The sequence below is a fragment of the Erinaceus europaeus genome, chromosome 9 (genome assembly GCF_950295315.1).
Source record: "Erinaceus europaeus chromosome 9, mEriEur2.1, whole genome shotgun sequence".
Classification (NCBI taxonomy): Eukaryota; Metazoa; Chordata; class Mammalia; order Eulipotyphla; family Erinaceidae; genus Erinaceus; species Erinaceus europaeus.
In genome coordinates, this window is record NC_080170.1 from 90,753,228 (window position 1) to 90,776,638 (window position 23,411).

Consider the following 23,411-nt stretch of genomic DNA (forward strand, 5'->3'; position numbering starts at 1 on the left):
GGTCTGCAGGTGTCTTTCTTTCTCCGTCTCTATCTCCCATTTCTCTCTCAATTTCTGTGTTCCCTGTTAAATAGAAAAAAAAAAGGTGGGGGTGGAGAATAAAGGAAGAATGGCCATCACAAAGTGCAGGCACTGAGACCCAGTGTAACCCCAGTGACCATTAATCAATAAGTCAATCAATCAATCAATCAATCAGTCAGGGACTTGGTCCAACTAGCAGAGCATAATGTTATCATTGAAAAGGGTCCAAGCTCCAGTCCCCACCTGCAGAGGAAAGCTTCATGAGAAGTTGTACAAAACTGCAATTTTCCCCCTCCTCTCTTTATATCTCATCCTCTATTAAAAGAAAAACATGAAAAAAAAAATGGTTGACAGAAGTGTCATTGTTCAGGAACTGAGCCCCAGTGGTAACCCTGGTAAGATAAATAAATACATTAATAAATAAATAAGACAATAATTCAAAACCTACAATATACATCCTTACAAATCAAGAAACCCCAAAACACCCATTTTGTATAATACAAATTTATAATATTATAGGCACATAGTATTAAAAATTCCTTTAAGTATCTAAAATATATTTCTATGATTTTTAAGTACTATGATCAGTTATTTATTTTCTATGCTATTATTTCAACAACACAAAACTTCGTCACTGGCATATGAGGTATTATGTGTCATTGTACATATATATATATATGTGTGTGTATATATATATGTGTGTGTGTAACATACACATATATAGTCTTTCCATATTTCTTTCTGTATTCATATAAAAATAAGAGAAATACACACATAAGGAGTGATTGAAATACAAAACTAAGACATAGTTGATCAAGAAATAAGAATAGGATATTATAATCTTAATATTTAGTATTTTTCAAATACACATAGAAATATGTTTGTTGCAGAAAGGCCTAAATCAAACAGGTCTAAAAATGAAAATCTAATAATCTTTTCTTTCTTTAGAACTAGATAAGACTTCAGGTAACATTGACGTGCAATCTGACCTCAGGAGGATAGATTTTTCTAGCTAATTCTTTCTGATAGTTATCTATACGTAGTTTAGTATTTTAAATGAAGAAACTGGAAACCCACCTAAGTGAAGTTTACTCATTTATATATTCAGGAAAGTCTTAGCCATAAAGGGCTTTGGATTATAAAACCAAATTTGATATCATATTTACCTCCAGAGGCCTTATTGTAGAATGACAATGATGAATAATCTATATATTCTGTCATACAATAAGATAGTGGAAAACAGTAGTATACACAGAATACTAACGAGCCCAGGAAAGGCTCTTTTAGTATGTGGCACTTAAATGACCAAAATTAAGGATTAATAGTAGGTAGGGAGTTGAGTATGAAAACTGTGCTACATATGAACAACCACTTTGCTCAAGGGTGGGGATCTGTACTGTGGTAACAGAAAGCATAAAGCATTGGACTGTCAAGCATGAGGTCCTGAGTTCAATCCCCGGCAGCACATGTACAGAGTGATGTCTGGTTCTTTCTCTCTCTCCTATCATTTCTCATGAATAAATAAAATCTTTAAAAAAAAACTAAACCCAGGGAGTTGGGCGGTAGCGCAGTGGGTTAAGTGCATGTGGCACAAAGCGCAAGTGGCACAAAGCGCAAGGACCAGCTGTAAGGATCCCAGTTCCAGCTGCCCCCCCCCCAGCTCCCCACTTGCAGGGGAGCTGTTTCACAGGTGGTGAAGCAGATCTTCAGGTGTCTGTCTTTCTCTCCCCCTCTGTCTTCCCCTCCTCTCTCCATTTCTCTCTGTTCTATCCAACAATGACAACAATAATAATAACTACAACAATAAACAACAAGGGCAACAAAAGGAAATAAATAAATATAATAAAAAATTTTTTAAAGAAAGAAATCTAAACCCAAGGTAAGGAAATAATAAAAAGTTAATTGTGGTGTCAGATACGGAGTCAAGATTGTGATATATTCTTACCCAAATGAATAGTAAAAATTGTAATGAATTTAGCAGGTAAAAGTGGCAGTATCTTATAGACTGTTATTTTACAACCTAAAACCAGAAGACTAACTACATAAATTTCCAAGAATTTGAGTCAGTAGAAAACAGTATCCAATTTTATACATAGAGAAATAGATAAAAGTAAAAGTGTTAACTTCACCTAGGTGATCTGCAGTATGTTACAGAAAATAGTTTATAGCATGAAGTTATAAGTATGTTATTAATAAAATACAAAGCACAATGAGTTATTACAGTTAATGATAAAATCATGCTATCTCTTTATGATGTTTTAGTAAGTCAGTACAAAATCAACTAAAATTTTTATGCTTTATTTTAGTTGTCCTGTTTTTTTTTTTCAGCTCATAACACCAAAGTTGCTGCAAATAACAGATAAAAAGATGAGTCATCAGCTGTCCACTAAGTATGCTATACTTAAAGGATATGTTCAAGGTGAATTAGACATAATAACTATAATTGATAAGATTGCAAGTTCTAAAGAGATTAAACAGGTGAGGAAAGGTTTAAGTACCAAGAAAAAGATTTACACACACACATACATTCCTCTGTATTGGGACATGAACGTAATTAGCATACATCTGACATCAGCCTGAGGAGCAACACTAAGGATTTATACAAACCCACAAGGGATTGTGTATGTACAGAAAGTTATTTAAGCAAGTGTTTAGCGGGAATCACCCTCTGTTCTTGTGCTTGCTTTGTTCCTGTATGCGCTCTGTTCTTGCTGCTCTTGCCTGCTCTCCTTCTCCCTGGGACCAAACATGTTTCCCTGGCACCTGAACACGTGTAGCAGAACACTGGTACTAGCATGGCTCCCACCATCATGACTAGTTGAACTTTGCCCCTTTGCCTATTTTACTATACCTAAGTAACTGCAATATGATAAACCTCCCGTTTGTTAATCCCCCAGCTCAAAGGCCGAGGAAGTTTTTTGGTTTTAACTACTATACCTCTATTGCCAAAACACATAAATGTAGACCTTGACTCCTAGTTTGCTAAGTAATTTCTGCAAAAACAAGTCAATATTTAGATTAATCAAAGACATGTTTATTGAAATGTCTATGCCACATTAAAAAGGGAGCACTTGACACAAAGAGTATATAATGCAACCCAGGAGCAGCAGGGAGTTTCCACCCAAGGACAATTCCTGGATCTGTGAGCTTTAGGTGTAGTAAATAGAAACTAATGGAGACTGAAGTGTTGGAAATATCAAGCAAACAGAGCTCCCTTATATTCTCAAAAGGCTCTTCTTTCTCTAGTCCTTATTTTTCCCTCAGGGATGTAGAAAAAAAAGTAAGGAATCATGATCTAGCAAGTGGAAAGAAGTAACAACTTAAATGGAGAGAAGCCTTGTTTCAAGGGGAAAGAAGTAACAACTTAAATGGAGGGAAACCTTGTTTAATTCTTTCTCTACACAGATGAGAATGGGGAAGCTGAGAGAGCATAGATGATTATGCCCAAAGCCACTGAATTAGTAAAGACAAAAGGTAATTCTAGGGTCTGAGTTCTAGATTTTACTTGCTGTTTTCTCAGTTGAGGTAGATTAACACTACATGAACCATTGTCAACAATGTGAAATTAAGTATTGCTCTTTTAAGTCAATTTAGAACACTTGAATGTTGTATTTTATCTACTAATACAGTTGAGAAAATCCAATATTTAATAAGTAGTATAAAGCAAAAAGAATGGTATCTTTTTTCTCTTAACCATCTGTAACTTTAAAACTATTATCCCAAACTTTGTTACCTTTGATAAGGACTTATACTTAGCATTGAAACTTAAGAATACACAGTACAAAATACAAAGGGGACTTGCATCTTTAAGATGTTATACAGTTTTAGTTTTCATTTCTGCTCCTAAACAGTTTGACCAACTCTTCTGACTCACTAACTGTTGAAAGCTACCTCTATGTCCTAAAATTGGAAGCCCTCATAAAGCTGAATGAAAAGACATTTGTCACGGCTGCATATTTTCAATATCCATAGTATTCTAAAGCAAGTTACATTAAGGAAAAAATGTATCTCCCCTCCCTTTTTATGTTCTGTACTTATTTTGCTGTAGCAAAGAAAAACTGAACAAAGATCAGCTGCAATGGTTGGAAACTACTATCTACCTTGTTCTCTTCTTTAAAACTATCAATTTAGGAGGCCAGAGAAATAGCTTGCCATTTCTGTGGCCCAGGTTCAACACCAAATGGATTTACTATTACACCAGGAGCAGCTCTGTGGTGTTTTCCTTCCTCTCTATAAATGGAAAAAGAAAAGAAAAGAAAAACAAACAAACAAAAAAAAAACAAAGAGTCATAAAGTCATATATTCGCAAGGCCTTGATTGGCAAATAAAAAAAAATGAAGTATTAATTTAAGTTAAAATTCCAAAAATCCTACTATAATGTTTTTTTTTTAATTGGAGATAATGCTTCTTTTGTTCTATAGGTATTACTAAGGAGAGTGACAGGGAATACAGTTAAAGCTATGAAAGAACTAGGTAGGTACCACTCACCTTAAAGATTCATCACAACCATATTTAACAATCACTGCTTCAGAGGTAATTGTTCATTGGGGAAACTTACGAAAAACATTAAACTGGATGACCTCAGCAATCAATGTGACTATGTTTTTGGATAAATGGAAACCTGTCATACTTGTCCCCTCTGCTTTAAACCGCAGTGAAGCCCTTTTAATTTCTGTTTAAATACACACTGATATGATATTACTACCATGCCACTATGACCTTTTAATGCTATTTTCTTCCAAACCAGAAGTGCGTATATCTTCCTGAGACACACTAGGAAGGATGTTAATTTTTCTCCCTACTTTCCTCAGAACTACCATCTGAAGGTGTATTCTTCATAGTAAACTGAAACCAGAAGAGTCTCAAATCTGTGTCATGACTGCTGAGAGATTCAGTTCCCAAACATGGCAAGAATCTATTCTCTGAATTATTGAATCATGCCACTGGTGCAGGAAAAATCCTGGGGGTGAAACAGGCAAAGCCTTATTGTGTGGTGTCGGTGGATGAGAAGAGAGGGTTTGAGTTTCAACTGGTGGGTAGCAAAGGACATGGCAGACTTGAGAATGAGACCAGGTTTGAGCAATCTTATATGACAGATAGTCATCAAGCTAGATAAGATGCAATGATCAAGAAAAAGTGCAGATATATATTACCAGAGCAAGGCTCAGCGCTGGCTTATGATGGTGCAGGGGATTGAACCTGCGACATTGGAACTACAGGCATGAGAATCTCTTTGCATAACCATTAAACCATTATGCTATCTACCCCTGCCCCATATATCTTTTCTTTTTCTTTTTAATATATTTATTTTTATTTCCCTTTTGTTGCCCTTGTTTTTTATTTTTGTTGTAATTATTGTTGTTGTTATTGATGTCAGCATTGTTGGATAGGACAGAGAGAAATGGAGAGAGGAGGGGAAGACAGAGAGGGGGAGAGAAAAATAGACACCTGCAGACCTGCTTCACCGCCTGTGAAGCGACTCCCCTGCAGGTGGGGAGCCACCGGGTTAAGCCACGTGTGCTTAACCCAATACCCTACTGCCCACTCCCCCATATATCTTTTTTCTACAGAAAAACAGAAACTTACTTATTGTCGTTTCTGGGGCATGTCTCTCCATGCTGACTTTTTCAGAAGGAGGAGGAGGGAGAAGGAGGAACCATAGCATCCAAGCTTCCTTCAATTTCATGGGGGCCAGGCTGGAAGCTGGTAAAGCAGCACATTATCCAAGTGAGCTGCATATTTCACCAACCTCTTGACTGACATTTTATGAAACTGAGAGTTGGAAAAAAGGGGGGGCTGGTAGTGGCACACTTGGTTAAGTGCACACATTACAGTGCACAAGGACCCAGGTTCAAGCTACGGGTCCCCACCTGAAGATGCAAAACTTCACTAATGGTGAAGCAGGGCTGAAGGTGTCTGTGTCGCTCTCCATCTCTCCCTCCTCAATTTCTTTCTTTTATTTTTTTAAATTTTTTAATTAAAACTCTGGCTTATGGTGGTGTGGGGGATTGAACCTGGGACTTTGGCCTCCCTCTCAATTTCTGTCTCTACCTAATAATTTGTCACTACTTAAAAAAAATCTTTTTTTTAAACAGTTTTTAAAAAATCTATTTATTCCCCTTTTGTTGTCCTTGTTGTTTATTGTCATTGTTGTTATTATTGTTGTTGGACAGGACAGAGAGAAATGGATCGAGAAGGGAAAGACAGAGAGGGGGAGAGAAAGACACCTGCAGACCTGCTTCACCCCCTGTGAAGCGGGTGACCCCCCCCTGTAGGTGGGAAAACATAAAAAAAAAGAAAAAGAAAAAAGTGCAACATAGTCTCCAGGCATTCAGACCAAACAAACAGATGAGCAGGCTGAGTGGTTGGGCAATGATCCACCCTGAGAAAGCTGAATCAGATTCCATATCTGTGAGAGTGTTTTGCAAAAAAAACTGAGATATTTTACTCATGTGCCAATAACTATATTTATTCTCAACCATTAATTCCCCCAATTAAAAAAAGTTGGGAAAAAGTCCTGATTCAAATACAACAGAAAACCAGGCCATTAACTCCAAAGAACCCAGAAAGAGTTTGTCAGGGTCTAGTGTGAGCAGAATGTTATCGATGTCAATTCCTATACTGGGGATTTCTGCCCTATATCATCTTAGGTACCCATATTGTGCTCTGGACAAGAAAAGAGCAGATGGGGCTGAGCAGTGATGCGCCTTGAACAGAATGCACATTACCATGCCCAAAGACCCGAGTTCAAGCTACGGGTCACCACCTGCAGGAGGGAAGCTTCACAAGTGGTGAGGTAGTACTGCAGGTGTCTTTTTCTCTACTGCTCTAATTCCTCCCCATTTCCTTGCAGTTTCTTTCTGTCTCTACTTAGAAAGGGAGAGAGAGGGAAAGGAAGGGAACAAAAATATGGCAGCTGGGAGTGGTGAATTCATCATAATGCATGTACCTAACCCCAGTGATAAACCTGGTGGCAAGAAAAAGAAAAGAAAATAGAAGGCAGAACTCTTTATTAAGTGGTGAATTACAATGCTTTCTAGAGACCTCAACAGATATAGATCAGTACCTTGTGTTAAGACTTGTACTTCACAGATTTAGAGCAAACATATTAGTTTATTGTCCGCATTAATATTTCAACACTGTGCTTATTTCATCTGAAAATACTTTGTTGTTTTTTTAGGCTACTTAGAGTATGATCATCCAGAAATCGCTGTCACTATGAAAACAAAGGAGCAGATTAATGCTATGCTCAGTTTAGCCCGGGAAATTGTTAAGTCTTTCAGGTTAAAAGGAAATATTCATAAACTTGAGTACTCTGGCATTATTAAGGTAGGAGAGTAAACATTCAAAGCAATTATACTTATTTTGTATGTAGTAATTCGTGATCTTCAAATCTGCAGTTACTTTTTTTCAGTATAGACCATCACTAAGATACAAATATCTAACATAAAATAAATATTTAAATTGCTCAAATCTTGGTTCTCCTTTCTGTAGCACCCATGATAAAGTTCCCTTTTTATTTTGCCACAGTGAGAAATCACCTCATTGTATAATTTTCTCCTAAGCATGATTATGATAAATCTATTCCTCATCCTAGATTATGTTTATCAGTATATTCTTGGGAATTATATGTAATGCTAAAAAAACTTTCCGCAGAAACTGTGCTTTAAAAAAAAAATCATTCAATTATAAAGAATGATTAACTACAATTTTCTTTAAGTTGTTTATATTGTGCCATTTGTAAAAATAGAGACCTAACCCTTTATGTAAGGACAGATTCTATTTAGACAATAAAACTATAGATTAAGGGTAAGCGCTGGTGGCGCAAAGCACAAGGACCAGCCTAAGGATCCCGGTTCAAACCCCCGACTCCCCACCTGCAGGGGCATCACTTCACAGGCAGTGAAGCAGGTCTGCAAGTATCTATCTTTCCCCCTCTCTGTCTTCCTCTTCCCTCTCAGTTTCTCTCTGTCCTAGCCAATAACAACGACAACAATAATATTCATAGAAGAACAATATTTAATAATACAAACTTGGAAGAACTTCGATGTGCAACAAAAGATGAGTGGCTAAGAAAGTTGTGGTATATATACACAATGGAATCCTACTCAGCTAGTATGGATAGTGAAGTTACCGTCTTTACCTCCTTGGATGGAGCATGAAGGAATCATGTTAAATGAGATAAGCAAAAAAAAGGATAAATATGGGATGATCTCATTCAACGGGCAAAATTTAAAAATCAAGAACAGAAAAAAGAAATTCAAAGTAAAACATGAACTGGTGGTATATTGCACCAAAGCAAAGAAGTCTGGAGCAGGAGGGCAGGAAGGCAGTTGGGGCAGACAGGTTTCAGGTCCTGGTACTTCATGATGAACCTAAGTTGGGAGTGAGTGTTTTTCAGATACTTATCTTGGTATGATGAGAAATTGTACCCATGTACCAATGACTGCACTATGTAAACGTTTTACCTCTCCATAACAAAGAAAAAAGTTATTGCCTACTAAATGATAATGTTCCTATATGTTTAACAAAATATCATATATCATAGTACAATTCTTTTGAGGATTAAGGCTTCATCTTAGCATTACCTTGCATTGCTTTTCGATTTAAAGTTGTAGCCACAAAATAATAATAGTAATAAAATTTAATGAATATAATTCACAAGTTATTTTCAAAATACTCTGATGTCCTCAAAATAAATTCATTCAACATGTCAGTACATATGTGATTGAACATAGAAGAATCACTGTTTAAAAATGTGTAAGAATATTTATTTGAATAGACACTTTATATTAGATGATAATCCAATGGCCGATAAACATAGCAACAGGCACCAAATATTGTTATAAAGTTAATGCACATCAAAACTTTCAGAACACAACCATGAGAGTCTCTTACATTTTTTTATTATTTTTTTGTATTTATTTATTTATTTTCCCTGTTGTTGCCCTTGTTTTTTATTGCTGTTGTAGTTATTATTGTTGTTGTTGATGTTGTTGTTGTTGGATAGGATAGAGAGAAATGGAGAGAGGAGGGGAAGACAGAGAGGTAGAGAGAAAGATAGAAACCTGCAGACCTGAAGCCTGTGAAGTGACTCCCCTGCAGCTGGGGAGCCTGGGGCTTGAACGAGATTCCTTATGCTGGTCCTTGTGCTTCACGCCATGTGCGCTTAACCTGCTGACTCCCTAGAGTCTCTTACATTTTTTAACTCATAGTACCAAGTGCTAGCAAATGAAAGCTGTCAAGCAATTCCAACATAAGAGTGGGAGGATAAACTGATGCAAACATCTTGAAAATTTGTTTAACAGATACTGCTAAATTTCAACATATAAGCATGCTATGAATTTGCACTTAAGGCATATGGCTGTATATGCAAACAGAAGTGTGTACAAGAGCACCATTACAAATAACCCAACATGCATAATAGAATCCACTAACTAGAGTAACTCAAATGCTGTTGAAGGGTAGATAACTAAAGATATGGTATATATGTACAACATGATACTATAAGAGAATAAAAATGATACAAATGAACTTTTGTTTCACCCAGTATTATAGAAAAGTCTCAGAAAAAAGTGACATTTACCAAATTAAGGAAGACACAAACAAGTGCCCACTGTTTACCCGTAGATAAAATTAGTCACGGTTTAAGTGTGGTGATAGCAGTGCTGTGGTGGTGGGTACAACGTGGGCTCACACCCCTCTTAATTATATAATCTTATAAACCAATATTGAATCACTAATAAAACATTTAAAGAAAAAACCACCTCTAGAAAAGATAAAGTTGTGGTCCAGGAGGTGGCGCAGTGATAGGGCTTTGGACTCTAATGCATGAAGGCCTGAGTTCGATCCCCGGCAGCACATGTGCCAGAGTGATGTCTGGTTCTTTCTCTCTTCTCCTATTTTTCTCATTAATAAATAAATAATAAAAAAAAGAAAAAGAAAATTTAATGATAGAGGAGTAGTTATTTGGGGGTAGGAGCAATGTATAGAGAACAAATGGGAGGTTCTAGGGTGGAATGAATGTTCCATTTCTTAACCTGGGTACTGATTACATGGAAATGTTCACATTGTGAATGTGCTTTGTGTGGGAATTTATGAATTGTCTACTTCTAAATTTTTTATCCATGACTTTGAAATAATGGTAACAGAAAAGTGCTCTAAAGAGAAAGGTTGAGGTTTCCATGGGATAAGAATCTCAGAAGAGGAACAAAAAGAAATTATACAAAACTATCATTGCTGTAATAGTTCTGTGAACACCAGTTTTATACATTTTCTTTTTTATTTTGTTGTTTTAGTTAATAACAACCAAAAAGAGAGAGCTACTTGAATTCCAACAAACTATCAAGCCTCTTACTGGTAGAGAAATACTGTGTCACATTCCGTGGCTAGACAAAGATCTTGAAGGAATCCAGTTTATCGAGGTACTATTTTTATTTACCAGCAATGCCATTTTAAATGTACAAGCATATAAGATTATTTTAAAAAATAAAGATCTAACTATAATGTTCTCTAATTTAAAAGCACTTATAGATCCATTGTTGCTTATAAGATAAAACTGACCTTCCTTTGAATGATATATTCCACCACCTTTTCTGTTATCCTGTTCCTTTTCTATCATGAATTCCACAGTCCCCGAATACTATAATAAATATGACTCAGTGTGAATACCCAGTCTCTGGCACTCTGCATACTGTGTTGTAGGTGCTCAATAAACATTAGAAGAATGAACAAATGAATTGGTATAGTTTGTTCTCATAACGTCCTTTTCTTATATCTGCTTTGCTGCCAAATGACCAACTATTTTTTAATTAATTAATTAATTTATTGGACAGAAACAAAGAAGTTGAGAAAAAAAGGGAAATAGAGGAGGTAGAATGGCCTGATAGTGACTAAAGAGTAATCATTAAAGTATTCCAGTCTCTTGCCCTTATTCAGTTTTTGCAGTCCTTGTTTTGGTAAGGTTAGCTTTGGAGTGAGTGAGAGAACTGTAATAGGAAGTACATGAGGCGGGTATCTAAGTCTAAGTGGACACTATTTCATTATGAACTTGATACTGACTCACTACAGACTATTGTGTATTTTTGCTTTCAGGTATATATTTTGCGCTGATTTATGGATACATGTGAACATATGCTCTATCTTACGGGACCTGTTCTATATCTAGGTTTTGGGACTTTGTTAGGAAGTGAACCTCCTGGAATGGAATTAGGCTATGGGGGCCTGAGGGCTTTTAAACTAGAAGTAGGCTTCTTAGCTTAATCACTGGCTCCTGACCAAGAGATAAAGCAGGGTGGGGCAGAGATGGTGTGTAGGTCTCCTGAATTTCCTTCTTAGTTCTCTGTCCCCTGGTGTCAGCACAACCCCCCCTTACCCCCCCCCCCGCCCTGTCCCGCTGCTCCAGATTCTGAGGGTGGTAGCAATGGAGACTCATAGTTGCATTTGGTGAGTCTTAGGGGAGTCCTCTCCTCCCTTCAGTCATCTTTTTGTTGGTGAAACAGACTGGAGGTGGTGCCTCAACTGGTAAACTGCCGGACTGTTACCAGCCACTTAGTCTTTCCCTAGGCTCCTCTCTGTCCGTGAGCCACACGTGTTTGCACTCACTGGTGATTAGGTGGGTTCCTGAAGTCATTCTAGTTTAGTGTTGTTGCGGTCCCAGGTGGTCTCCTTTGGTATTCCTAGTTGACCCAGGAGAGGAGAGGAGAGAAACACAGCTGCTGCTGCTCTGTAGCCCCGCCTCCTTATGATATTCTTATTCCTAGGTTAGATTATTTCTTTCCTAACCCATGTATACATATTTAATGTGTAATAATATGTATTCATAAACATCCACCTTCCTCTTTTCTGCCCATAATTTCTATTATAAATCTATGCCATTAAATCTCAGATTATATTTACATTTATAAAATGTAAAGCATTTTATTAAATATAAACTTCAACATTTTCAACCATGGCTAAAATATATATATATATATATATATATATATATATATGCATTTTTTTCTGTAGGGGGTATCCAGAACTGTAACATTTGATTGTGGAAATGATATCTTTATAGAAGGTGATAAGCCCAAAGGAATTTATGTTATTATTTCAGGAATGGTGCAGGTAAGGCAAAGTTATTTATAAATGTATGTATGAGCATTAGTTAAAAATGTTATGGGATGGCACCAACACTTGCCCCAGCACTGTGAAGATCAGGCCTTGAACCTGGGTCTTGAGTGTGGCAAAGTAGACACACTCCCCACATGAGTTGTCTCAAATGTTTGTGTTGCTTTTCCCAAATCTACATTTTCTCAAGTGTACAGGATCCCCAAACAGAGAATCAAAGATAATCTGAATTATGTAGTAATCAACACTGTGATTATAAAAAATCAGGCTGTAGGGTCTACTTAATTATTGTTTAAAGGGATTACAACACTTAACTTCCTTTTTGTGTCATTTTATTGGGGGAGGATAATGGTTTACTGTATAGTTGTGGACACAACTTCTCATCTCCCCATTTTAGACATCAAGTTAGATCCTTTTGCACCATCATGCACTAGGATTCCTACAACTTCTCCATCCCCTACTTCCCCTTCTCCCTCTCTAGAGTCCTTTGCTTTGGTGCAATACACTGTATCCAGTCCAAGTTTCACTTGTGTTTCCTTTCTGCTCTTCTTTCGTATTTAAAGGTATAGTGTAGATTCTAGTAAACTTTTTTCCAATGTTACCAGTATATTACATATTTTTTAATTTTCATTTTTATTTATTTATTTTCAACAGAGACAAAATTTGAGAGGAAATGGGGAGAGAGAGAGGGTGAGAAAGATACCTGCAGTACTATTTCACTGGTTGTAAAGCTTGCTTCTATGCACATGGGGACTGGGGACTTGAACCAGGTCTTTATACACTGTGGTGTGTGCACTTAACATACCACTGCCTGGCCCCCTCGTGTAATTTTAAAAAATATTTATTTATTCTCTTTTGTTGCCTTTTTTGTAGTTATTATTGTTGTTTTTTTTGTTGGATAGGACAGAGAGAAGTAGAGGAGGGGAGGACAAAGAGGGGGAGAGAAAGGTAGACACCTGCAGACATGCTTCACCACTTGTGAAGCGACTCCTCTGCAGGTGGGGAGCCAAGGGCTCGAACCAGGATGCTTATGCCAGTCCTGGCACTTTGTGCCACGTGAGCTTAACCTGCTGCTCTATCACCTGACTCCTCTCATGTAATTTTTTAAACATGCCGATTTTGAATCTATAAATAGCTAGAGAAAAAAAATGTGTTAAATCTATACATCAATTAGGGAGAATTCACATCTTAATATAAAATCTTCCTGCTTCACCATGGTGACCCTTTCCCCCTGCAGGTGGGGACCAGGGGTCTGAAACCAGGTCTTTACACACTGTAGTGTGTGTGCTTAACCAGGTGTGCCACTGCCTGGCCCCTTATTTAGTAGTTTTTATTTAATTTCTCCTAGCTATTTTCATTCTAGTTTTCAATGTCTTTTTTCCATATTTGTCTACATCTTTCATCATTTTTAAATCTCTTCTCTACTTCAATTTTGGTAGTTCTATTGTTTTCAGTTTCACTGACCTACATTCTGCAGTACCTATTCTGCTGTTAAATCCATCTCACTCGTTTCATATATCACTTCCTTACATTTTAGAATTTCTCCTTAGTTCTCTTTTTTATCTTTCTTTCATTCTTTCTTCCTTTCTTTTTTTACTTTTATTTATTGTTGGATAAAGACAGTGAGAAATCGAGGGGTGAGGAGGAGAGAAAGAGAAAGAGACAATTGCAGCCCTGCTTCACCACTCACAAAGCTTTTTCCTTGCAGGTGGGTACTGGGGGGCTCAAACCCAGTCCTCATGCATGTGTGCTTACCAGATGCACCACCACCTACGCCCTTCCTTTCTTTCTTAATTGGATAGAGATAGAAAAAAAAATTAGAGAGGACGCCACTGTCACTGGTCATCTCCATCAGGAACAACATAATGTGTTGGGAAATTGTGTAGATGTAGTTGAACACTGGCAGGGCCCACAAACCACTATATTTCCATGCAAGTATTATTTACAGATCTCCACCACATTATCCTCTCAGGGTACTGCAAATTCAGTTTAAACCATTGCAACAGTTGCTAAGGATGCTTCCACCTTCCCAGCATGCCTTTTGCCTACCTCCACCCCCTTTTCTAGCCAATCCCGTCCTGACTTGCCACTTCGGGAATTCTCCCATAAAAGCCTCTCCTGTTTCCCCTTTAGCTCTCTTTTTCCTCTTCTGTGACCCAACCCAGAGAAAGGCTGGTGGGCATAGTGGGAGGTGGACATTTTGCTAGCACCACGTGGCCTAAACCACTGTGCTCACACCCAATTCTGGAGCATCTGCATGAATAAAGATTTGCGTTCCCTCTCCGCCACAAGTTCCTGGTCTCTTCTCTCTCCCCCACCACGCAACCAACAATAATGGACCCCTTTGTGTGCTCCTATAGGACCTTGCCCTCAATGTGGATCAATAATGGTAAGGAATGCTCCATTTTCCAAAGTGAGGTTGAACATACTCTACCTACTACCCGAGGAAGATGGGTCCTGAAATTAGTGCAGCCTGGAATGTTCCTAGCCGTGACCACAGAAGGCCAGCTCAGACCTTCAAGGGTGCATAGGTTACAGAGGCTCCTGTACTGAATATGGGCCCCAGATCAAACCGGTGGTGTTTACATTTAACAATATTTATATATTTTCCCCATATTTGGGAGCTACTCTCTTCCCTAATCCACCTTTGTAGTCCTTTTTCCAACTATGACACCATTTCCCCAGACAAAAAAAGTAAATTAAATAAATGAATAAATAAATAAAATGTTATGGGATGTAGAATTAATAGATTTTCATGTAAGAACTTAATTTTTACTTTTTGGAAAAGTTTTAGTTAAATAATATAAACAAAAAAAGTTTCATATTATAACATAACTTGTTGCTCACTGTAATCAGAATTTTTCAGTTATAATTTGAATGAACAAAAACAATAAAAAACATAGTATTAAAGACACTTTATTTTTAATTTATTATTGGTGTAAGAAATTTTCCACAAGTAGAACAAAAAGAAGTATTATCAAAACAAATTGTATACATTAAAACTGTTAAAACCTAAGAAAAAGCTACAAATTCATTTTGGTTAATTGATTTGGTATTTGCATTTTTCTCTTTCCTTGCTCCTAAATAGCTTAAAAGGTCAAAGCCAGGTTTGGGGATTGACCAAACATTCTGTGAGTCAGAGGACAAAGATGATGAAATAATTTACACAGACTATGTGATCCATGGTGGAATAATAGGAGAGTTAAACTGTTTAACGAATGAACCAATGAAATATTCTGCTACCTGCAAAACTGTAGTAGAGGTCAGAAAAGATAACTTTATTGTTGATCTTGTTAAACCTCTAGTACCAAATGTAAGATTATTTCTACACTTAGTATATGTTTAAAGTCTTATGATAATTTTTTATTAGGACTTAATAATTATTGATAAGATTATGGTATAAGATGATTCTAAGCCCACCCCCTCCACTGGAAGCTTCCCTATTCTTTATCCCTCTGGGAGTATGGACCAAAGATCTTTATGTGGAACAGAAGGTAGAATGTCTGGCTTCTGTAATTGCTTCTCTGCTAGACATGGGTGTTGACAGGTCAATCCATAATCCCAGCCTGTTTCTGTATTTCCTTAGTGGAGCAGGACTCTGGGAAGGTGGGGTTCCAGGACATATTGGTCAGGTTGTCTGCCCAGGGAAGTCACATTGGCATCATGGTAGCATCTGCAACTTGGTGGCTGAAAAGCATTAAAATATAAAGCAGAACAATTTTTTTTAATAATCAGGAACCTGAAGGTAAAAGTACAGCAGGTGATATTTGGGGTCTTCATGTTGGAAAAACCTAGGAAGTCTATTTTAGTTATATTCCAAGGGGCCCATGACTTTACTAATCTTTGCCTGGGCCTGACAGCTAACATGCAAGTAGGATAAAAGCATGATCTGGGGAGATGGTGTCAGAGTTGGGAATAGGACTAGAAAGTTGGATAAGGGCACAGAGAAGCTCGCAAATATAGGAAAATTATATAATACCACTAGCTGTAAACCCCATAGATCTGACATAGGGCCCATGTCTATTCATATTTAGCACAGGACACTGTGTAACCTTGAGTCCCTGTCAGTCTTAAGTTCACCTTCCATGGTCATACCTAGGAACAATCTAGGCTATACTCATTTTAGGACCAGTCTTCGTTGAGTGGCAGAGTATGTTGGCCCAGTCTTCCTTTGGAGAACAGGGAAATTTTTACCACTGTTGTTCTACACTGAGGGCAATGTCTCATAGAGGTCCACAAGATGGTTTATGATGTTGTTTATGAAGGAGATGGTCAGTGATCAGTTAGAGGTCTAGGTCCAGCATATCTATGTGGAAATCCAAGGATTTCTTGACTAGGGCCCCTCATGACATTTTTTTTTAAGTAGAAATGATGAAGAAGCAAACTTGTTACAGATTTATTTGTACCTTGTATAATGTTCTGGCAAAATGTCTTATAAAAAGTTCACCTACCCCACTGAAAGAAAAAATGAATTTTGAAGATATATTATGAAATAATTAGTGGAATGTTTATAGGAAAGTTGAGTAAAATGGGTAGGAGTTTCCTTAACACAAGTGAGAACAAAATTCTTTAAAGCATTGAAGGTTCCCACTGACCAGATTTGAACTTTCTAAGAACAGCAATTGCAAACAGCCAAACCTTATAAATATGTAAAAATTAAGTTGATAATTATTTATTTCCAGTAAGTTTGCTGGAATATCAGTTTATTGCTCTGAAAATATATTTTTTACCAGAAAGAGGTAAAATTATTTATTCTACTTTCACTCTACAATCTCTTTCAAAAACATGACATGGAAAAATTCTTCTGTATATGATTCCAATGAGAAAAAGAGTCTAGATAGATAGATAGATAGATAGATAGATAGATAGATAGGTAGATAAATATAATGAATCTGTATTGGGTTCCCAACCCCTTCAGCTGGTCATGGATATGGTGTACAGTCACTTATTATGAGGAGATAAGAAACTATATACATGTGGCAACTATATTATAAACTATTTACAAGTCATCCCTAAACCCTTAAGCTTGCAGGAAATGCAAAAGGAGATTACTTAATTGACACCAGAGGGGAGAAGTTAGTTTAATCTAAAATACAGAAGATCTTTTGGGACAAAGATCTCCTTTTTTCTCCAAAATGTCATTGGTATGGAGACTGAGTGGGTGGGCTATGTGTACATGGTTAAGTGCACCCGTTACCATGCACAAGGATCCTGTTAAGAGTCCCTGCTCTCCATCTCAGGGAGGTCACTTTAGGAGTAATGAAGCAGGTGTGCAGATGTCTCTCTTTCTCTGTTTTTAATCTCTTTCTTTTCTCAATTTCTGTCTGTACCATTAAATAAAATTGCAGGAAATAAAGAAAGAAAGGAAGGAAGAAAGAAAGAAATGAAAGAGAAAGAAGGAAGGAAGGGGAAGTAAGAAGGAAAGAGGGAAGGAGGGAAGGAAGGAAGGAAGGAAGGAAGGAAGGAAGGAAGGAAGGAAAGAAGGAAGGAAGGAAGAAAGAAAGGAAGGAAGGAGGGAATGAAGGAAAGAGGGAAGGAAGGAAGGAAGGAAGGAAGGAAGGAAGGAAGGAAGGAAGGAAAGAAGGAAGGAAAAATCTAGCTACTGGGAGTTGTGGAGTCCTAGTGTTGGCACCAAGCTCCATCAATAATGCTAGTGACAATTTAAAATAGATAGTAAATAGATAATAAAAATGTTGGGGGGGAAAGACAAAGGAAAAGTTTTAAATGTCTGTAGCATTTGGAAATTTGTAATAGAATAAGTACAAATGGAACTATGACACCTAGGGCCTGCATATAATTCTCTAGCCTTCTAATTCAAGCTATGATGAAGTTACTGGTACCACACAAGTACAACAGCAACAAAATTCAGTAAAAATGTTAGTTAGATGCATTAATCCTTTGAAAGACAAGACAGTTTAAGTCTGGGAATCTTGAGAAACTGAAGCTTATAAAATTAAACCCAATTCACCCAGGACTTTGAAGTCTAGAATCAAATACCAGTCAGGAGCAACACAAATGCAGACAACTCACACACAAATACATGTATATCACACTGTTTAAAAAAGGAGAAAACGCTTAATTCTAGAAAGTAGTCAGAGTGGAAAAGACAGCAATATGTTGGAAAACAATAAGGGAGAGGTTATCATTGACTTTTCATCAACAATATCAAAGGGGGCCAGGAGTGAGCTCACATAGGAAAGCACACACTTTACTATGACTAAAGGCCTGTGTTCAAGCCCCTACCACATGAGAACACTATATAAGGAGAATCTGGGGTCTCTAGTACCTCTGTCATGACAGCCTATTGTCTAAATCACTTACCACTGTACAATCACTCTGACCCCAGGAGCATTATACAGAATATATTATACAATATTCTGTATAGTAAGATGTAATCACTCTCAAAGGGTACAAAAACATAATGCAAAAACCTCACTGGTTTGTGAAGTTATTTAAAAAAAAACACTCAAGAATAATAAAATAAGAGAGCCCACCATAACAATGCTGGTCTTAGTTCTTTTATTTATGATGCATTTTTAAATTTTATGTATTTATTTATTCATTTGGAAGAGTCAGAGAGAAATTGAGAGGGAAGAGGGATATAGAGAGGGAAAGAGAAAAAGAGACACCTGCAACACTGTTTCACAGCTTGTGAATCTTTCCCCTGAAGGGTGGGGACTGGGAGCTTAAACCTAGGTAATGGCACACTGTAACATGTGCATTCAGTGGAGTGTGGTTGGTCTTGTTTCTATCACTAGAATGTTTTTCTGTTTCTTAGTTGGGGATTTCAGGTAATAAAAAGACATGCACCTATAGGTTGGATAGCAACACCTGCTTGTTCTGCAGTGTGGAATAGGGCCTTTTTGCCTGGAAAACTGTTGTGAAGTCAACATGTAGTCAAATACTCCATATGAATTTTACAAATGATGAAGACTTATGAATAAATAAAACAAAATTTACACTTCCGGAGGTGGGAGCTATGGAGCAGCAGCAGCAGCTGTGTTTCTCTCCTCTCCTCTCCCGGGTCAACTAGGAATACCAAAGGAGATCACCTGAGACCACAATAAGACAGGACTAGAATGACATCAGGAACCCACCAAATCACTGGTGAGTGCAAACATGTGTGGTTCATGGACAGAGAGGAGCCTAGGGAGAGATTAAATGGCTGGTAACAGTCCAGCAGTTTACCAGTTGAGAGGCACCTCCAGTCTGTTTCACCAACAAAAAGATAGTGGAGTCTATGTATAGCAAACCTACAGCCAACATCATACTCAATGGTGAAAAACTGGAAGCATGTCCACTCAGATCAGGTACTAGACAGGGCTGCCCACATTCACCATTACTATTCAACATAGTGTTGGAAGTTCTTGCCATAGCAATCAGGCAGGAGCAAGGAATGAAAGGGATACAGATTGGAAGAGAATAAGTCAAACTCTCCCTATTTGCAGATGACATGATAGTATACATAGAAAAGCCTAAGGAATCCAGCAAGAAGCTTTTGGAAATCATCAGGCAATACAGTAAGGTATCAGGCTACAAAATTAACATTCAAAAGTCAGTGGCATTTCCTCTATGCAAACACTAAGTTAGAAGAAGATGAAATCCAAAAATCAATTCCTTTTATTATAGCAACAAAAACAATAAAATACCTAGGAATAAACTTAACCAAAGAAGTGAAAGATTTGTATACTGAAAATCATGAGTCACTACTCAAGGAAATTGAAAAAGAAACAAAGTGGAAAGATATTCCATGTTCATGGGTTGGAAGAACTAACATCATCAAAATGAATATACTGCCTAGAGCCATATATAAATTTAATGCTATCCCCATCAAGATCTCAACCACATTTTTACGGAGAATAGAACAAATGCTACACATGTTTATCTGGAACCAGAAAAGAACTAGAATTGCCAAACCCATCTTGAGAAGAAAGAACAGAACTTGGAGGCATCACACTCCCAGGTCTCAAATTGTATTACAGCGCCATTGTCATCAAATCTACTAGGTACTGGAACATGAACAGACACACTGACCAATGGAATAGAATTGAGAGCCCAGAAATAAGTCCCCACCTATGGACATCTAATCTTTGACAAAGGTGCCTGGACTATGGGGAAAGCAGAGTCTCTTCAACAAATGGTGTTGGAAAAAGTGGGTTAAAACCTGCAGAAGAATGAAACTGAACCACTGTATTTCACCAAATACAAAAGTAAATTCCAAGTGGTTCAAGAGCTTGAAAGTTAGATGAGAAACTGTCAGATACTTAGAGGAAAATATTGGCAGAACTCTTTTCTCCATAGATTTTAAAGACATCTTCAATGAAACGAGTCCAATTACAAAGAAGATTAAGGAAAGCATAAACTTGTGGGACTACATCAAATTAAAAGCTTCTGCACAGCAAAAGAAACCACTACCCAAACCAAGAGACCCCTCACAGAATGGTAGAAGATCTTTACATGCCATACATCAGACAAGAGGCTAATAACCAAAATATAAAAAGAGCTTGCCAAACTCAACAATAAGAAAACAAATAACCCCATCCAAAAATAGGGAGAGGACATGAACAGAATATTCACCACAGAAGAGATCTGAAAGGCTGAGAAACACATGAAGAAGAAATGCTTCAAGTATTCCATTGTCAGAGAAACGCAAATAAAGACAACATAGAGATACTGAGATACCACTTCACTCCTGTGTGAATCTCATACATCAGAAAAGGTAACATCAACAAATGTTGGAGAGGTGTGTGGTCAAAGGAACCTTCCTGCGCTCCTGTTTGGAATGTCAATTGGTCCAACCTCTGAGGAGAACAGCCTGAAGAACTCTCAGAAGGCTAGAAATGGACCTACCCTATGATCCTGCAATTCCTCTCCTGGGGATATATCCTAAGGAACCCAACACACCCATTCAAAAGATCTGTGTACACATAAGTTCTTAACAGCACAATTTGTAAGAGCCAAAATCTGGAAGCAACCCAGGTGTCCAACAACAGATGAGTGGCTGAGCAAGCTGTGTTATATATACACAACAGAATACTACTCAGCTATGAAAAATGGTAACTTCACTGTTTTCAGCCGATCCTGGATGGACCTTGAAAAATTCATGTTAAGTGAAATAAGTCAGAAACAGAAGGATGTCTATGGGATGATCTCACTCTCAGGCAGAAGTTGAAAAACAAGATCAGAAGAGAAAACACAAGTAGAACCTGAACTGGAATTGGTATGTTGCACCAAAGTAAAAGACTCTGGGGTTGGTGGGGGAGGGGGGGAGAATACAGATCCAGATAGGATGGCAGAGGACTTAGTGGGGGTTGTATTGTTATATGGAAAACTGGGAAATGTTATGCATGTTCAAACGATTATATTTACTGTTGAGTGTAAAACATTAATTCCCCAATAAAGAAACTGAAAAATAAAAATAAACTAAAAAAGCAAAATTTAAATGATTTTGGGTATGTTGTTTTCTTCCAAGATCAGACGAGATCGGGCGTGTTCAGGGTGGTATGGCCGTAGACGGGTATGTTGTTTTCTATGTTTTCAGAATCTATACAAATAATAAAGAACCTCTTGGGTGCCAGGCAGTGGAGCACTGGGTTAATTTAAGCACATGTAGTATGCTGCCCAGAACTATCCATGCAAGGATCTCAGTTCAAGCCCCCAGTTTCACACCTGCAGGGGGGGTTGCTTTGCAGTGGTGAAGCAGCTCTGCAGATGTCTTTCTCTCTCCCTCTGTATCTACCTTCTCTCTCAATTTCTCTCTGTCCTATCCAATAAAATTGAAAAAAAAATAGCCTCCAGGAGCAATGGATTGGTAGTGCAAGCTTTGAGCCCCAGCAATAACCCTAGGGGCAAAAGTAAATAAATAAGTAAATAAAAAAACAAAGAACCTCTCATTATATCACATTTTCTTTCTACTATTTATTTATTATTTTTAATTTGATAGGACAGAGAAATTGAGAGGGAAGAGGAAATAGAGGGGCGGGAGAGGGAGAGAGAGAGAGAAAGAAAGAGAGAGAGAGAAAGAGAGAGAACTGCAGCACTGCTTCACTGCTTGTAAATGTGGACCAGCAAATTGAACTAGAGTCCTCACCACCGTAATATGTGCTCTCAGCAAGGTGCACCATTATATGGCCCCCTGTACCACATTGCCTTTTAATATTTCTTATAGGTCAAGATCAGGAAAACATTTATAATATACATCTTTAGACTTCCCAGCAATTACTCTTAGAAAAAAAAAAAAAACTTTAGTCTTATCTCGAATATGTTGTGTGTTTGTGTAAACCTTATCCTCTTAAACCATAGGTGCACAGAAATAGTAATTTAAGTTTATATTCTTTTACAGACATGTTTTATTCCCAAAAGTAATTTGTATGAATTTTTTGAACAATGCCCTAATGACATTGAATATAAAATGTGGCTAAAACTAGGACTTTCTATTACTGCCAGGAAAATTAAGGAACGTTTATCATACAAGGTAAGAAGTGTTTAAATAAATTCATTCTGCTCTCTGAATAGAATTGCACTGAATCCTGTTATGTTAACGATTTAGAAAGTTAAGCTCAACTTTATACACAGTAGACTACAGAGTTGTGTTTTTCCTGTAGGACTGGAACTATAAGATGCAGTTAAAGCTCTGTAATGGTTTTATAAAAGACGTACCAATGAACACCAAAACTGATATCTATGATGAAACTGTAATTTATGTCATACTCATACATGGAGCTGTAGAAGATTGTCAGTTACGAAAAGCTTATAAGACCCCTTCCTTAATTCCTATAACATGCCATCAGGTAAAGAAGTCTTAACTCATATCTTTAGGTCAAAATGTCATGTATCTTAAGGTGAAACTTGGATTGAGTGTGGTGTATTACACCAAAGCAAAGCAAAGGGATAGAATGAAGGACATTGGGATCCAGGTGTGTTTCCTAGAGACCAATCAAGTGAGTGATGAGAGGCTGTGTCTGTGTCTTAAAGATACACGGACTGTAAGGGCTGAGTGAGGTCTCTCCGCCTCTCATCCTTTCTATCTCCCTCTCAATTTCTCTCTGTCTCTATAAAAATAAATACATAAAGACTATACTGTGAAGCATTAACCCCTTAATTAAAAAAAATTTAAGGACCTGCAAGTGGGGCCCTCAGTTAAGCGTACATTGTACTATGCCCAAAGACCTGGCTTCAAACCCCTGCTCCCCACGTGCAGGGGGGACACTTCACATCCTCCTTCATTTTGTACATAAAAGTATTTAGTCATCGTTATGAATGTCTCTTAATCATTAGAT

At 37.5% G+C, this 23,411-nt stretch overlaps 1 protein-coding gene across 1 annotated transcript in view; it reads left to right on the top strand.

The window, feature by feature from the left end:
• SLC9C1 (solute carrier family 9 member C1) overlaps positions 1 to 23,411 on the top strand; it is a 104,619-nt gene that overhangs the window by 79,128 nt on the left and 2,080 nt on the right. Inside the window, exons 18-25 of the mRNA XM_007516350.2 lie at positions 2,350 to 2,499; positions 4,443 to 4,494; positions 7,202 to 7,350; positions 10,320 to 10,445; positions 12,031 to 12,129; positions 15,221 to 15,394; positions 22,475 to 22,606; positions 22,737 to 22,922. Coding sequence (XP_007516412.1) covers positions 2,350 to 2,499; positions 4,443 to 4,494; positions 7,202 to 7,350; positions 10,320 to 10,445; positions 12,031 to 12,129; positions 15,221 to 15,394; positions 22,475 to 22,606; positions 22,737 to 22,922 — 1,068 coding nt within the window. The remainder of the gene's footprint in view (positions 1 to 2,349; positions 2,500 to 4,442; positions 4,495 to 7,201; positions 7,351 to 10,319; positions 10,446 to 12,030; positions 12,130 to 15,220; positions 15,395 to 22,474; positions 22,607 to 22,736; positions 22,923 to 23,411) is intronic.